The 17,475-nt window shown below is 49.9% G+C and overlaps 1 protein-coding gene and 1 long non-coding RNA gene across 2 annotated transcripts in view; one reads left to right on the top strand and one right to left on the bottom strand.

Moving 5' to 3' along the window:
* The first annotated feature begins 582 nt into the window (after positions 1 to 582).
* LOC144368060 (uncharacterized) lies at positions 583 to 15,733 on the top strand. Its single transcript, XR_013427799.1, has 3 exons — positions 583 to 977; positions 10,162 to 10,246; positions 13,268 to 15,733. It is a non-coding gene; the product is annotated as an uncharacterized LOC144368060 (long non-coding RNA).
* The window catches only part of Mroh7 (maestro heat like repeat family member 7), a 42,688-nt gene continuing 26,975 nt past the window's right edge, over positions 1,763 to 17,475 (bottom strand). Inside the window, exons 17-23 of the mRNA XM_078026329.1 lie at positions 13,472 to 13,612; positions 12,532 to 12,711; positions 11,832 to 11,987; positions 11,427 to 11,549; positions 7,771 to 7,873; positions 5,454 to 5,516; positions 1,763 to 4,931 (exon numbers count right to left, since the gene is read on the bottom strand). Of these exons, the coding sequence (XP_077882455.1) occupies positions 4,687 to 4,931; positions 5,454 to 5,516; positions 7,771 to 7,873; positions 11,427 to 11,549; positions 11,832 to 11,987; positions 12,532 to 12,711; positions 13,472 to 13,612 (1,011 nt within the window). The 3' untranslated portion in view covers positions 1,763 to 4,686. The remainder of the gene's footprint in view (positions 4,932 to 5,453; positions 5,517 to 7,770; positions 7,874 to 11,426; positions 11,550 to 11,831; positions 11,988 to 12,531; positions 12,712 to 13,471; positions 13,613 to 17,475) is intronic.

Below are 17,475 nucleotides of genomic sequence, written 5' to 3'. Positions count from 1 at the left end.
CTACAGTGCTTTAGCGGTGGTGGGTAAGCTCAGGCCCCACTGAGTCCCCACTATTACTTCATTCACTTGTTAGCAAGAAGTTACTAGGCTCCTTCTGTTTGCTATAACTTCCAGGCCCTGGGTTCAGAGATGGACAGAGCAGATGAAACCTGCCCTGTAGGCACCAGAGTGGAGACACGGAGAAGGGATGCGATGTGAGATTGTCAGGTGGTAGCAAGAGCTGTTGGAGAAAAGTGCCAAGAAGGGTGGACAGCCATTCAAGCAAAGAGGAGGCCTGGGAAAGACCAGGAGATGTTTGTTCCCACAGAGGGAATGGACAGCATGATGCCCAGGAAGGAGCAGGAGGGCACCCCTGCCTGTGGAACACTCAGGAGCCCTCCCCCCCCTCCCCCAACAGAATGAGACTGGGCCAGGGAATGACGAGGTGGGAGGTACAAAGAGGATGTGATTGTGAGGACTTGGCTTTCCTTAGGGTGGCATAGGACATTTAAGGAAAGGAGTAACTGATCAGATGTGTCTAGTTCCCTTTTTTTTGGGGGGGGGGGCGGTATTGGGGATTGAACTCAGGGGCATTCAACCACTGAGCCACATCCCCAGCCCTATTTTGTATTTTTATTTAGAAACAGGGTTTCTAAATAAAAATACAAAATAAAATAAAAATGCAAATTCAAAGCACCTTGCTATTGCTGAGACTGGCTTTGAATTTGCAATTCTCCTGTCTCAGCCTCCCAAGCCCCTGGGGTTGATTACAGGTGTGAGCCACTGCACCCAGTAAATGTGTCTATTTCTGAGCCTAACTACCTCCTCACCCCCACAGCTGGCCTGGGAACAGGGTGTGCAGTTCAGATGAGGTGAGCCTGCTTATCCAGCTACTGTGGCTTCCTGAAGTGGCATTCAGAAACCACCTGGTCACCCCGAAGATGGCTGCAGGACTGTATGGGCTGTCATGGCCTTGGTCTAGAATAAAAAGCAGACAGGTAATAGACCACTCTAAACTGGCACTAGGTTACAAGTGTGCATAATGGAGACACAGAAGATCGGGGTCTAGGAAGGCCACACATAGAAGGTGACATAGAGCTGAGAGCAGATGAGGAAGATCTCTGCACATGGATAGGAGTCTAGAGGGAGCTGGGAAATTCAGACAGTATTTGCCCATGTGCAGAGAGAGGCAAAGAGGTATCTAACAGCCTGTTGTGGTACTGCAAGATATAAGAGGTGAGGCCACTAAGGTGGACAGAGGCCAGAGGGCCTGACTGCCCTATTAGCCTTTATCCTACAGAGAAGAATGAGCCACTGAAAAGACCCAAAGAGAAGGAAAGCCATAAGCCAATTTATCTTTGGAAAGCCTGAGCTGCCAGGTAAAGGACTGGTGGAGGGAGGCTGAATTACGAGATTGATAAGGAAGCTGCTTGTGAGCCAGCAGTGGAGCTGGCAGGCTTAGCCGATGTGGGGATGAGGGAGAGAAAAGCTCGAGAGGATGCTGGAGAATCATCACCCTCCCAGGGTCTGGACTGTCTTTATCTTTTAACTCTGTCAGAACACCTGGTCAAGTGTTCCCTTTCCTCCAGACCCAAGCCTCCTTTTTTATACTTCTCCATGCTCACTCCCTAATCCTGGTTTCCTTCCTAATTCCCCTCTTTGTTATCTTTTCCTTTCTTAAATACAGAGCCTATAAAGTGCCTTTGCTTCTGTTTTAGTCCATTTTCTATTGCTATAACAGAATACTTGAGAATGGATAATTTATTTTAAAAAGAGATTTATTTTGGCTTGTGAGTCTAGAGACTGGGAAATCCAAGAGCATGATACTAGCATCTTCTCAGCTTCTGGCAAGGGCTTCCTGCAGCTTCAACTCATGGCAGGAAGCATGTGCAAAGAACAGGCATGTGCAAAACAGAGACTACCAGAGTGGGCTTGCTTCATGACAACCCTCTCTTACAGTGACTAGTGAGAGTAAGAACTCATGCAAGAAAGGCAGCAATCCATTCATGAGGCTCTGCTTCCAGGCCCCACCTCCCAGCACCACTCATTGAAGACCAAGCCACAACACGAGTTTGGGTGGGGACAAGCAGTGTTCAGTCCACAGTAGCTTCCTTTTTTTTTTTTTCACTTGATCCCTATAGAATCTGTACAAACACATTTTTCAAGTAATAGCAGGGGAGACTCAGAGAGAGGAAGTGACTTGCCCAGTGTTCTTGAACCTTCCAACTCAAGACTACTTGGCCAATAACTGACCAAATCTCTGCTATGCTCAGAGGCCATCCAGACACAGAATACAGCAATTGTTGACAAGACCATCCCAGACCTGGGTTCTGACCAATGAGAACAGCAGTGCCTCTGAACAGAGAGACTTTGGCTGTGGCTTGGAGATCAGTGCCTCTACTGGTCCCCTCGTATGACCTTCACAAGGCCCATCCCTCCTTAAGAAGTGTCAGGCTGTGTCTTCATCTGTGGAATGTGGGCAAGAAAGCTGACCCTCAATCCCCAGGGCTACTGTGAGTCTCACAGAGGCAATGGTTATGAACATTCTTGGCAGTTAAAGGGTTGTGCAAATGGACTCCCCACACACACTCCCACCCTCTGGCCCAGTATCCCAATAATCTTGGCCTACCATTTGCTGGAGGACAACCGTGTGGTCAGCTTCATTGGTTCCTCATCCACATCAGGAGCTTAGATGATGTGCTCCTCAGGCTTCTGTTGCTCCTATGCTGTCCCTCCCCCACTGGGCACAAATGTTTGTTTTCATCTCAGACCCTCTGCTGAGCACCACCTCTTGCAGCTGCCTTAGTATGTTCAGGCTGCTATAACAAAATACCATAAATTTTGTGACTTATAAACAACAAAATGGTTATTCCTCGCAGTTTTGGAGGCTAGAGGGTCTGAGATGAAGACACCAACAGGATTTGTATCTGGTTAGGGACAGCTTCTGCTTCATAGCACCATCTTTTTTACCATGTCCTCACATGGCAGAAATGATGAGGGAGCTAGCTCTCTGGTATCTCTTATAAGAGCACTAAGCCCATTCATTAATCCTGAATCACCTCTTAAAGACCCTCTTTTTAAATTTTTTTTTTTAGTTGTAGGTGGACACTATACCTTTATTTTATTTGTATGCGGTGCCAAGGATCAAACGCAGTGCCTCACATGTGCTAGGCGAGCGCTCTACTGCTGAGCCACAACCCCAGTCCCGACCCTTACTTCTTAATAGCATCATATTGGGGTTCAGAATTTCAACATATGAATTTTGGGGTGACATATTCTGTCCACAGAAGCAGCCAGCACCCTCATGGATGGCTTCACTATCATGTTGACAAGGTCTTCAATTCACTGTGTCCAGACTGACCTTTATCCCCTGCTTTATTCCCTACCCTGTCCACCCTCCTCTGGCCCTGGTTCGCCTCTAAACATGTTGTCACCATTGGCTCAGTCATCCATCACAAGTGGAATTGCTGGATCGTGTGTAGGCATAAACTATGACCAAGTAGTGACAGGTTCCAATCCCAAATAGCTGTACCAATGTATGCCCCACCTGTATCCGTATGAGGGAGCTTTCTAAAGCTGACATCCACCCATCTCTCTCCCTGCTTAGCATCCCACAGTGCCTTCCTGTGAATGAAGACTTCCTCCTTGACACAGCCTCCCCTATGTCCTTTCCCTGCCCTCTAGGCTTCATCCCACCAGCGGTTGCTTCTTGGCCCTGCATACCCTGCTCCCCTCCATACATGCCCACTGTGTAGTCATCTTTAACCCACCCCTGGGGGTTCACTTCTTGGGAAACCTTGCCTGACTCCCCCATCCCCACCTGGCCTACATACCTCCTCTGGACTCCAAAGTCTCCCAAACCCCCTGTTGTACTTTTGGTGTGTCTTTATATGTATCTGATTCATCTGTTAGACCAAAATTTGTCTGCCTTGGCATTTTAAACAATTTGAACTGAATGACTGTGGGGACTGTCCTGTGCATTGTAGAATGCTTTGCTTAGTAGCATCCCTTAGTCTCTGTCCATCAGATGTTAATAGCATCCCCACCCTCAAGTCATTAGCCAGAAATGTTTCTGGATGTTGTGAAATATTCCCAGGGGATCAGAAGTACCCCTAATTGAGAACTGCTGCATCATACTCTGAACCTGGGCTCAGGACCTGGGGATGGATCTCATTCATGTCTGTATCACTGGCATCCAGAGCAGTCCTGGCCCAGGTTAAGAGGTCAACAAATACTGCTTGAATTTGTGGTGGAAAATCACCAGGCCAAAAACCCAAGGGTGGGTCTCAGAGATCAGGGTTCTGGGATATACAGATGCCATAGAGTTGGGGTTGGTGTCTCTTCCCCTCCTTTCCTTCCCCCAAAGGGTATCCAAATCATTACCTCCTTTTGCTCTTATAATGAAGGGAAGACGTCCAGCAGGCTTACAGTGCAGCCTTGGGCAAGCCCCTTCGCCCCTCTGAGCCTCAGCTTCCCCAGTTATACAAAGTGGACAAAACAGCCTACATTTATCAGTAAATGTCAAATGAGTCAACAAGCAAAGGCCATGACAAATCCTCACAGATTCATCACACAGAGTGATGGCTGCTTGGAGCCTGGGGCGTCTCCCATGGGGAAATGCTCATGATGGAGAGGTAAGCCACCGGGCATTTGTAGTGAGCACAGTTGCACTTGGCCACCTTGAGCCCGGATGGGGACTCAGGGACATCACTGCTTCAAGGACATCTTCCAGGAGTTTAGTGCCTGCAGGATCCAGGAGCGCCGTTGGTGGGAAGTGGGCAGATTCTCACAGCTGGGGCTCCAGCGGTGAGTGGTGGCTGGGTCACACATCCATGAGTCCCCACGTGGCAGTGGCCATGAGTTCCGCCAGCAGCTGGCCAGGATGTGGTCCTGGGCCTGGGCCGCACAGATGCATACTGATGCTTCTGGATCATGTCTCAAGTTTTCCAGAGCTGAGTCATGGGAGGAGGAAGGCCACGTGTTAAGATCCCTCATCAGGTCTCACACCTCATCCTTCCTCTATTCCTTGGGTTGGGTGCCCTCTCTCTGCATCCCCTCATCTCACTTTCCTCCCAGCCCTTGATTGTTCACATCTTTCAATGCCTGAATCAAAACCAGCCTCCTCTTGGAAGCCCTCGCATGGTCCCAGCCCGCCTCCATGTTCCCATTGTCTTCACTGTTACAAAATGAACGTGTCCCCTAAGGGTCTAGACTATTCACTTTGCATGATGTGGTTTCTGTTATCCTTTTTGAAACTCATTTCTTTAATAAGATGTAAGCTCCCCAGAGTGGGGCTGTGTGTTCTGCCTCTTTACAAGGTATCTAACACTGTGCTTGCCTCAGCTAACAACGAGCAGAGCTGAAGTGAGCTGAAGACCCTTGCCTTAGGACATGCCCTGCATTCCTATTGCCCACTCTGATCCTGTTTGCTGAATCACTGCCCCAGACACATCACCCACCCAGGCACTACTTACCACCTTTCACTTCATTCAGCCAATCTTCCGTCATTATACTCTCCATGCAGGGGACCAGGGACCCTTGAGCATAATCCAAAAGGTGAGGGTGTCCATCTGATTTTGACACCACCACCTCATCCCCATACCAGGCCCTCAGGGATGCTTTCCTTGCCCTCCTGCAGCCTACAACTGAGGGCATGAAAGGAGAACTTCATTTTGATTGGGAGCAAATTCCTTAAGAGGGGCTGGGAAAGGTCCAGCGGGCAGGGATAGCATCAGAATAGGGGCAGGATCTGGGCTGCAGTGGACTGACAGTGCCACCCCAGGCTGGGCCCTTACTCCGCTGGGCCTCAATTTCCTCAGCTGTGACATGGGAGGAGCTGCCCCTGCTGTCCACTCCTCAGGGAAGTGTGAGCAACAGTAACATGCAGGATGCTCTGCACCCTGCACACCTGCCAGGCAGGCTTCTAGCAGAGTCCCCAGAAGGACTGAGACTCAGCTGTGCTGGGTCAGCTCAGTAGCTGGGAACTGCTCCCAGTGGCCCCATGGCCAAATCTCTTGCTGCTGCCAGCCTGTGTGCCTGGCTCCCACAGCACCTGCAGGTCCCTGAACCTCTCACTTCTCAGCAGGTCCTTGCCTCACAGCTTACTTGTCCTTTTATGTTCCGTTTAGCAAGAAATCCTTCCTGATCCTGCCCCCAGTCTGGGTTAGGTGCCTGTCTATGTTTCCAGAGTTTTCTCTGTCTATACTATGTTGCATTTTACTTTATGAATCTTTATCTTCCACCAGACAGCAGTTTCTTGATCTTAGGTATACTTGGGGAGTGAGAGTGGAAAGGGAAGTCTCTGAGAATCCTAAAATTACATGCAAAAGTGTGTGCATATTGTGCCCTTTTCTAGAGTAGTGATCATAACTTTCAAGTCTCACAGAAGATTTGTGACTCAGAAGAGGTAAAAAAGCACTGCAATGTGTCAGGAGCTGTCTGTGAGCAGAGCCAGCCTCTGCTCAGCTTTGTTTCCCCAGCACAGGTCTGGCACAGCGTGTTAAACACTAACATTTTTAGAAGTGGGTGATCTGGAGCAAGACTTGAATCAGCAACCAGGAAATAGATGGTGTTCCATGTAATAAGCTGCTTCTGAGCAGCACCTTACATTCTCAGGCATGCCCTCAGTCCTAGGCATTGTTCCTCCGTCCCAGCATGATCATGTTAACAGACCATCCCCCCAGCTCCTTGTCCCCATCAGCATCACCTTCCAAGGGCTCTTCCTTTCTCTAGCCTAAGCATCATGCCTGGTACATAGTAGGTGTCAACCAATACTTGCCAAAAAAAAAAAAAAAAAACACAGAAGGATGGATGCATGGGGGGGTAGACGAATAGATGAGTGGATGGCTTGCTAGTTGGATGGGTGGATATGTGGGTGGGTGGCTGGCTGGTTGGCTGGCTAACTGGATGGATGGGTGAATGGGTGGGTGGATGAGTGGATGGGTGGATGGATGGTTAGCTGGATGGGTGGATACAGGACTGGCTGCTGGGTGGATGAATGAATGGATGGATGAGAAACAACAAATTAATTGAGGAAAGGCAATAAGAGAACCTTCACTTTACAAAGGTCATCACCTTGAAGCCTGTCTGCAGCAAGGTCTCCTGGTCCTCAGTGAAGGGAGCATGGTTATTTGGAGGCAAGGTGGAGGAACAGGGGCGGTACCCCAACATGCCATCACGAGGGTTGTTTGGAAGGATTTGGGACAAGGGTAACTTATTTGGTTTCTTCACAGAAAGGCAGGGATTGTGATTGTGGGAAAGAGAAGAATGAAAACAACTGACATTGAACACCTTGATGAGCCAGGCCTCACCTTTTTAAAAATATTCTCATCCAGTCTATGAAATAGGAGTTGATCCTTATTTTACAGATGGGGAAACTGAGGCTCCATGGGAATAAATAAGCCAGTTGGAGTCACACAAGAAGGGAGATTCTACTTGACTCTCTACCCAGTTAGTCCCTACTGCTGCAGTCAATGGGGATTTGCCCAGACTGCTGCTTAGCTCGGACCCATGTTGTACTCCAAAGGGAAATAGCAGTCTGCTGTGTATAGTTGCCAGGGTTGTGACCTGTACAAAGGCTTAAGGCTGACTCAGCCTGAGGCCCACTTCTTAGCCACAATCTTTGAGGAGGGAAGACCACTGTAACATGCATCACAGCTGATGGCTGGCCAAGCCTTGCACATAAGGGGAGGCGTCTGCCCAGGTACTAGATGGGCTGGCAGCCTTGAAGGAAGCAGACTGGAGAGCAGGCAGACCCCTGGAAGCAGGACTGGTTGTGTTAGAGCAGGTTACCTATGAACATGACCGAAGATTTCCGGAGGGAGGCCCTTGAGTTCTTGGCATACTCCAAGCTCTGGCCGAGGAAGTTGAAGGCATTCTCTCGATGGGTGTTTACCTGGAGCAAAGAGAAACCCAAAAGTGCTGGGTCCTCAGAGAGATTCATTCCCCATCTACCCATCTTGAAGTTAGAAATAGTGACCCTGTCCAATAGTCACACTTTCATCTCCTTGCTTCCTAAATATCTCTGCCCTCTCCCAAAGGGGGCCTCATCTCCTCTTAGCTGATTGCAATGGTGTTCCTGTCTTGTGTATCCCTTCTTCCAATCCATTCCCTTGCTGCTACCTGAGGGAAAGTTCCCAAATGCAGATCCTGCTCCTGAGATCAGAATGGACATGACAGGCAAGGAGATAGATCTGATCAGAGTGAAGGATTCAAGTTTTAGAGCAATGGGGGAATAAACTAGGTATTGGAGGCTCTTAAAATCCAGACAGGAATGGGACTTATTCATACATTGGAAAGTAGGAAGCCAGCATTCATTTGTGGCAGGGCAGTGACAAAGCAGTGTTTGGGTAAAATAGCCTGACAGTAGTAGTCAGAATGGGTTTGATGAGCAGGAACAGGGAGGTGTCCAGCTAAGAAGCGAAGAGAGATGGTGAGAAATCTGATCGGATCATTCTCCTGTTGACAGACCCTACACACTGAGGTCTAACCTCCTGGGCCTGGCATGCAATGCCTTCAGAGAGCCTAGTGCAGATCTAGAATGCTATGCTTCCAATACACATCCCCTGCCCCCTCCCCACTACCTCCACCTGCCACACACCCTGCTGCAGACCAAGAATATGGCCTGCTCCCCCAGATCTATGCCTTGCACAAGCAATTGTTCCCTCTCTTCAACCAATAAATTACCTCTCACACCCTTCCAGCCTTAACTCAGAAGCCTTCTGTGACCCTCAGGCAGAGCTCACCCACCACCTTGATGTTTCTGCAGCATCTTGCACGTCCTTTCATGGCAGTGTGTTGTGATTATTTATACCGTCTTCCCACCAGACAGGGAGCTCTCCCAAGATAAGCCCTTTCACTCAAGCTTAGAGTCCTCAGCACTTGGATAGGGCCTGGCTTGAAACCAGTGCCCAGAAAGTGTTGGATGAATGAATGAATGAACAAATGAACAGCAAGTTCAGCAGGTTATTAACAACAGCTGCCTCCTCCTCCTCCTCCTCCTCTTCTTCTGCTTCTCTCTCTCTCTCTCTCTCTCTCTCTCTCTCTCTCTCTCTCTCTCTCTCTTTGTACTGGGCATGTAGCTCTCAGTAGCACTTTACCACTGAGCCACATCCCAGCCCTTTTCTTATTTTTTTATTTTGAGACAGAGTCTTCCTGAGTTGCTTTGAGCCTTGCTAAATTGCTGAGTCTGGCCACAAACTGCAGTCCTCCTGCCTCAGCCTCCCAAGTTGCTGGGATGACAGGCATGCACCACCAGACCTGGCTACTGACCTCTTCTTAAAGCTGAAGCTCATATGACTTTCACATGAGTAAAGCTGATGATGGCCTAGAGAGCAAGGAAGAAAGTGAGAATCCACAGAGGTCTGCCATGCAGGACATGAGCTAGGTGCCACAAGTAGCTGGCAGAGCAGTGGCCAGCAGTGTTTTAAATAAGATAAATTGATACTTTGTTAATGTCTTTAAAATGTAGGTTTCAAACTTTTCTCCTGAAACCAGAGCACCTGGCCTTTGACAGGGCCAGGGCCCTCCCAGTTCACAGGCTGCACTATGTCCTTGTCACTCATGATCACTGTCTGCCTAGCCACTGTAGGTATGTGAATTAGCAACACTGCCCAAACTTCTTCCATATCTTTTTCCCCTCTGTAAAGTGATGGAAATAATATTAGAGGCTTGACTACAGAGGCTTTGAGTGTGGCTGACAGCAGTGGGGCCTTGTTACTTTTTATATTTATGTTAAACTCCTGGGTGCAAGATGGCTGCTTACACCTTCACATGGGAAGAGCTTAGTCCCCCAGCTATTGGGATTCACTGCTGAAAACTGCCTGGCCCAGGCAATGTCCCTTTCCAGGGTGGTTGGCATCCAGGGATAGATGGACACAGGGGCATAAAGACCTGACTCCAGCCAGGTGTGGTAGCACATTCCTGCAATCCCAGTTCCATGGGAGACTAAGGCAGGAAGATTGCCTGAGCCCAGGAGTTTATGGCTAGCCTGGGCAACACAGTGAAACCCAGTCTGGGGGGACACACACACACACACACACACACACACACACACACACATGCATGCCTGACCCCTGAGCCCATTTTGATACTCTCACTTCAGGGTCTTAGGGTTGGCTGAGACCTCCGCTGAAGTTCCTTTGCAGCTTCCTCTGCCACCGACCCCTCTTCTCCCTTCCACAGGGCTGATTCAACGGAGCTCCTCCTAAACCTTCCAAGCTAATCTCATCTGCCCACGACAACAGGGAGGAGAGATTGGGACTTGATGGTAAGTCCTGCCAAATATTCTACATTTGCAGTGCTGTCCTTCTCAGCACGAGCATGGTTTGCTCCTACTCAGACTGCCCTCAGGTACCACCTAGCAAGGGGCTTTTGTGGTTAAATTAATTTACCTTGAAGTCAACAACCACAAATGCTTTTCCTTAGCACAAAACATCTCAGAGACTTTCATGTGCTGAGATGCACACATCAGGAAGCATTGCCTAAATTTATTCATCCTAGAACTTCTCCCCACACCTACCTGGGGCATATCTGGTTAAACTAGTGTCACAGGGAATACATCCTGGGGATTGCTATTGCAGAAAAGGAGGCCACTGTAACCCCTTATGCAGGGATACATTGTATAGGGTTGTAGGTATAGCTCCTATGTTTGCCTAGTTCATGCAAGGTCCTGGTTCCATCTGGGCAACACAGAAAATATTATCTACGTATAAATATATAATATAAATATATATTATACATGCAAAATATATAGAGAGGAAGACTAGTGTTTTTTTGTTTTGTTTTGGGTGCCAGGATTGAACTCAGGGGAACTTGACCACTGAGCTACATCCCAGCCCTATTTTGTATTTTATTTAGAGATAGGGTCTCACTGAGTTGTTTAGCATCTCGCTTTTGCTGAGGCTGGCTTTGAACTCACAATCTTCCTGCCTCAACCTTCCTAGTCGCTGGGATTACAAGCATGCACACCACACCTGGCTCAGGCTAGTGTTTTAACAATGCCACCCTGGTGGTCTGGAAGGGGAGTAGATTAAAATTAAAGGCTGGGAGACCTACCAGATAGCTGGACTCATGGCCCCAATGAGAGAGAGTTAGGATTTTTAAGATTGATCAGATGTGGAAGGTGAGAAAAAGGAGTCTAGGATGATTCTAGGTTTCTGCTTTGAGAACCTAGAGGGTCAGAGCAAGAATGAAAGGGAAGTCTTTAAAGTTCAAAAGAGACGTGCTAGCTCACAGTGACTCCCACAGGGGTCACTGGTCCAGTAAGCCAGTGGAGAGGGACCACCAGAGGTGGGGAGAGAAGTCAGAGATGGGTTTTCCAGAGCCAACCAGTTGTAGGTGGTCATGGAAATTGTCAGGATGCTGATGTGCAGAGAAGGATAAGAGAAGGATGGGATCCCCACCTGCAACACACTTGCAAGGAGCCTGGGCAGAGTCTGGAAACTCACAAGGTACTTGCAGATTTTGGCCACCGCCTGTGGCTGGTTGTCCCAGGGCTTCCGGCTATAAGCTTTTTTTGGCAACTCCCAAGTCATGAAACAAGAACAGCGGAAGAGGGTCTTCACACATTTCTGGGATCAAGAGAGAGGGAATACCAAACTATGAAATTCTAAGACACTCAGAACATGTTCCAGGAAAAAAAAAAAGTGTGAAAAGTGGATTTTGGAAAAATCAATTCCTATTTGAAGGGGTATAAGTGAAGTCAGGCATTTTCAGGGAGAATCCTGACATAGACACTTTGGGAAGACAGATGTGGCTGGACATAAATAACCGCCCCCACTGGGTTGTTTGTGGTCCGGGTTTGTTTCCACAAAGGGAGACACACCTACAGGCCCAGGGCCCCACAAGCTCACCTGGCCCACCTTGGTGTTGCCCTCCTGCATGATCAACAGTAGGGGCACCAAGGTATTGATCAGCTGCTCCTCCATGGCCTGAGTGCGGGGTGGCCGAAGTTTCTGGACCACCTTCCCGTATATGTGGATGCAGGAGAGGCGCACATCCTCTCTTGACTGCAGCAGACCCCAGGCTCAGAACGCCCCTCCTCCAGGAGGAGGCTCCATGGCCTTCTTTTCCCTCATTCTGAGGGGCCCTCCAGGCACAAAGACACAGAGACAAAGAACAGCCAGGCCACCCAGTGGGGCTGTCTGGGGCCACTACTCCTCCCCCAAGCCTAGGTCTGGAGTTCTCTTCATTCTTCTCAGCCAGGGCCCTCACTCACTTAAAAGGTGCCTTTGTGCCAAGTGGGGAAATGCCCCCCTCTACCAGGACTGGTTAAAAAAGAAGTATCCCTTTTTTAGGTGAACCAACAGCAATATTATCACCTTCTCTGGGCAGACTTGATTAGCTCCCTCCAGGGGGAACCAATTAGAATAAGGAATCTTCTCTGGATGAACCAATTACAAGAAGATAAGGACCAGTTGAAACAAGGTGCCCCTTCTTCTGGTCTGGAGCCTGACTCGGAACCCAATGGGGTAGGGCCAGCAGGATTACAGCCCCCCAAGTTAGTAGGGAACCCCACTCCCTATCCCTCCCTCAACCTGCGGGAGTCCTTACATCACTGAAATGCGGAAGTAGGACCTGTAGCATCTCCACATAGACTGAGCTGTCCATCAGTTTCCGGTCCTGCCCCTTGAAGATGGTCTTGAGATTGTGGACCGCCTCTACCACGAGTACCCCATCCACATTCTTCAGGCCCTTCACCATGGACGGCAGGAGGGCCTGCACCTTGGCCGTCTGTAGAACAGAGCCATTTGACTTGGCCTCTAGTTCACCAGTTGCACTTGGTGGCCCAATTCCAATCCCCTGGCCTTTGTGTATTACCTGCCACCTGCCTGAATGCCCTCACTCAAGCTCTTCCCTCTCCCTGAAGCCTTCTTTGGCCTTATTAACTCCTTCCTGGCCTGGATTTCTAGGATCTTTGGGACTAGGTAGGTGACGTCTTGCATTTGCAGTCAGCTTCCTACAGCTAAGCCCTGTCCCTTTGTCCTGGCTACATCCTGAGCTGCAACAGTGCAACAGAAAAACAAAGCACTTTAAAAAATGTCAATAACGGGGGTGGGGTGGTGGGGTGGTGGGGTGGTGGTTGGGTGGGGTGGTTGTTGGGAGAGGGGGTGGGCCTGGGGTTGTGGCTCAGCAGTAGAATGCTTGCCTAGCACATGCGAGGTGCTGGGTTTAATCCTCAGCACCAAATAAAAATAAAGATTTTCTTTAAAATGAACCCTGGCCTCCCCCCAACCATAATGATGATCTATAAAATAATAATAACTATTGCCATTCCCTTCCCTCCTAGCACCTGCCTTCAGAGTCACTGTGGGAAACCCTGATTAGAAAGTATTCAAAAAGAATATAATACGTAAAGGTTACAAAGGTAGATCCATTGTACAGATGAGACCACTAAGGATGGACAGAAATGGGCTCTGAGATGCTCGGATGGCTGAGCTCCATACTCCTCCAGGGCCAGGCTAGGCTAGGTGTTCCTCTGCCTTCCACTCACCTTCTCAGCCCTACGGGCCAGGATGACCAGGCCTCGGATGGACAACACCTTCATGACAGGGTCACGGTGGCTCAGGCCTTCCACCATCCGCCCCAGAGAGTACTCCTCGGGGATCCTGCGCACCTGTTCCATCTGGAGGAGCTGAGGAAACCAACGGCAATTACTCCCAGGCTGAGGTGCGAGTGGCCCACAGGTCTCCCACACTTGGGGAAAACCAGGCTCAGCTTCGGCCTAGAGCTGCAGACTTGGAAAACCAGCAGCTGGCTGGAGACCTCCTCTGCATGTCCTCAACACCTCGTGGCAAAAACTATGTCTCTCCCCAGTTCAGAGCCCTGTGCCTCTCCCTGCCTGTGCCATCCAGCCCCTGCTGGCCCCTGTGGCCTCATTCACACCATGCCCACCCAGCAGCCCACAGCTTCCCACCCAAGCTGCCCACTGTTCCCAGAAGGGCTGGGCTGTCTTGTCCCTTCTGTGCTGGTAGGAGCCCTTCTGCTGGGACGCCCACCTCCTCTCTGACCCCCACCACCTTCCATGGCTGCATCCAAAACTCAACTGCTGGAGCCATGCTGGACCTGAACATCCCAAGGCAGCACCTGGAAACCTTCAGGCCCCTTCTGCCCTGTGTGCCCCTCCTGGCCATGTGGGGGCTTCCTTGGGGGAAAAGATCAAGGCTTGCTCCTTGGGCTAGGTACCTAACCTGAGCTCTGGGGTGAAGTGTGAGACTAGGGAACACCTGCAGCGTGAGCTCAGGCCCAACATGAACTCTGGCCCCTTCCTTCCTGAGGACTGCCCTTCCCCTGTCCCCACTGCCCTCCTTCCTCTCCCTCATGCCCTCCCTTCAGTTTCTGCCCTTAGCCTCATGAACACGTGTCCCATTGTGCCCATGCCTAATACCTACCACCACTATTAAGATCTGTGTCTGTGAGAAGGGATCACAGGGCACAGGGAGAGCTATAGGAGAGGGTGGGCAGTTGACCAGAGGGAGGAGGCAGGGAAGAGTGGCTGCACCCACCACCCACCCGTCCTTCCACACGGCTTGGCACCAGGTCAGACAGGAGAAGCACAGTGATGTTGGCTGTGCTGACACACAGAAAGCACTTTCTGGGTGCCAGGCTCTGTTCTAAGGACATATGTGAGCACATGTCATCCTCATTGAAATTCAGTGAGGCAGGCGATTCAGTCTTCAAATTGCAGGTGAGGAAACTGAGGCACAGGCAGGCTAAGCAACTCACCCAAGTCACAGAGTTCCTTCCCTGAGTTTAACTGCCCTTGGAGCAGCAAGCACACACAAGGACAATCACAGGTAGAGGGCTATGGGGTGCAGGCACAGGCACCTCTGCTGGGGAGGTGGAAAAGCCTGAGCCCACAAGATGACTCTTGCCCCAGAGAGGCAGGGCCAGTGCTCAGGGCTCCTAAGGATTGCTGGGATCAGAAAATCTGGAGTCCCTGACCTTGTAGTGGACCTGGAGACACCCGTGAGTTCTACCAAGTTCCAACCTTCACCCCTTCCCCCAAGAATCTGTGTGTCAGCCACTAGCAGACTTAGAGAGAAGCCCCTCCCAAGAGACCAACCAGGGCAGAATCTCTGCTCTCCCTGGGATGTGTGGCCTTGAAAACGACCCCTGGCCTCCCTCAACCATAAGCACCACAATTATTTGCAAGGTTGTGTGCAGACTAACGGGGTTGAAGGGGCACCCCCTTTCTCCACAGAAATGCCCTCTTCACCATGGCTGATTTTAGGACTGTCAGCAAAAGAGTCTCTGCAAAGGAGTCCAAAGTAGATAAACTTCCAATTTTCGTGTTGCCCTGTTTACTTGGCCACTGGCCGAGAAGATACCAGCACTCCAGGTGCTGGACACCCCCTTACTAGTTTTTCACAAACATATCCAATATAATACTTTGAAGAAATGTGCAAACAAGGCCTCTGGCCTTGAGCTGGGCTTCACAGAGATGTCTACATTTTTAAGGTAAGTTACAAATGGGCTCCATGGTAACAGCTGGCAGGGGGAGGAAAGAAAGGGAAGCAGAAGCTCTCCCCCTTCTCAGGTGTTGTCCTTGAAGAGTTTACTTGCCCAGAACAGTGAAAGAAAAAGCTGCTTTCATGTGAACTTCTGCAGACTGTGAATTTCTGAGCCCCTGCCCTTACATGCTGGATATAAAACTCTGAAACTCCCTGAACTCGGGGTTCAGGGGATTAATTGATTACAGCAAAAGCTGTACCCTCTGAACCTGGCTGCAGCCAAATAAAACTGTTTCCTGCTATCTTCAGTGCCTTGCCTCGTTTGTCCCTACAACAGGTGACACACAAACAAGGCTGCACACAGTAGGCCTGCAAGACATGGTCCCTTCCCTTTCCATCACCAAGTCAGGGAAATCAGAAGTAGAACTGAGCAGGAGCTGGAGCCCAGGGCTCCTGACTCCAAGGTTTGTCCTCCCTGGAGGTGACACATTCTGCTGATGCCCACAGGGCTTGGCAGTGTTCCTTCGGGCACTCACTTGTCCATCCAAACCCCACTTTCTGGAGCCCTCCTAGGACGGGCCTGGGGATGGAATGCAAACACAATGTGGCCCCTTCTCCAGACTCACAGTGCACCCAGAGAGGGGAAAGATGCAAGAAGTTCCCCTGCTGCCTCCTGTCCATCTGACAAACTACTCACCTGTCAAGGCCCAAATGTCACCACCTCCAGAAAGCCTTCCTTATCCTTCTTATTATCCAAGCAGACATTGAGCCTCTTGCCTCTGAGCAATAAACCCTTGTAATAGCCAGGACTCCCCTGCATGACAACTGTCAGGTCATAAAAGGCAGACAAGTGTGGTGGCCAGGAGAGTGGACTTTACATTGTCAGTCAACAGATGAAGGGAAAAATGACCTGTGGTGTGTTCATATGATAGCAATCCAAAGGGAGGAGTTCTTCCACATGCCACACCTGGATAAATTGTGAAGACCGCTGCAGGGAGGGAAATGGCAGATACAGAAGGACAAAGCCCCCCCTTGCATGCAGCATCTAGAGTAGGCAAACCCATAGGGAGAGAAAGTAGAATGGAGCCAGGCACAGTGGTGCACACCTGGAATCCCAGTGGCTCAGGAGGCTGGGGTAGGAGGATTGCAGGTTTGATGCTAGCCTCAACAACTTAGCAAGACTGTAAGCAACCTAGTGAGACCCTAGCTCAAAATAAAACATAAGAAGGGCTGGGGATGTGGCTCAGTGGTTCAGTACACCTGGGTTCAATCCCTGATACCAAAGAGAGAGAGAGAAAGAGAGAGAGAGAAGAATGGAGGTTCCCAGGGGTGGGGGAGAATAGGAGAGGGAGCTAATGTTTAATGGGTACAGTTTCAGTTGGAGAAGAAAAAAAGTGTTTTGGAGGTGGACGGTGGTGATGAAGGCAGGATGATGACTGTACACTTAAAAGGGCTGAATGGCAGATACTATGTCATATATATATTATCCCAATAAGAATAAGAGAGAGGGAGAAAAGGAAAAAGAAGTGGGGGATTCTGGAACCCAAATGTCTGGCTTGGAATTCTGAATCTGCCACTTGGACCCTGGGAAAGGGACAGAAACCTGTGCCTCAGTTTCCTCCTTCAAAGTGATCATAGAATTACTGTGAGGATGAACTAGATCAGTAAATGTAAGCTCCTAGCGCATGCCTGGAACATGGTAGCGCTCAACAGACACTAGCAACCACCGCTAAGGACTCTCCCCTTCTGGATCTGTCCCTTCCAGCTTTCCCTGACCTCTCTAGCACCCGCCCCCAGCACCTCCCACCGACTTCCTTCCTCCAGGAAGCCCTTCCTGACACCTCCTCCCTGAGTCTCCTCTTCTCCCACCACAGCCTGGACTCCTCGTCTTCAAACAAGTTGCACTATGGCCCCCCAGGTTAATATCTGAGTGTCCTTTGTCTCCCAGATGCACCAAGATGCATGTGATGATGATCCTCACCATCACCCTTCAAGACGGTTGCTGTGGGAGGCCAGGTGGGATCAAGTTCATATCAGCATCTCG

Source organism: Ictidomys tridecemlineatus, chromosome 11 (genome assembly GCF_052094955.1).
Source record: "Ictidomys tridecemlineatus isolate mIctTri1 chromosome 11, mIctTri1.hap1, whole genome shotgun sequence".
NCBI lineage: Eukaryota > Metazoa > Chordata > Mammalia > Rodentia > Sciuridae > Ictidomys > Ictidomys tridecemlineatus.
This window is presented reverse-complemented; position numbering and strand designations above follow the sequence as displayed.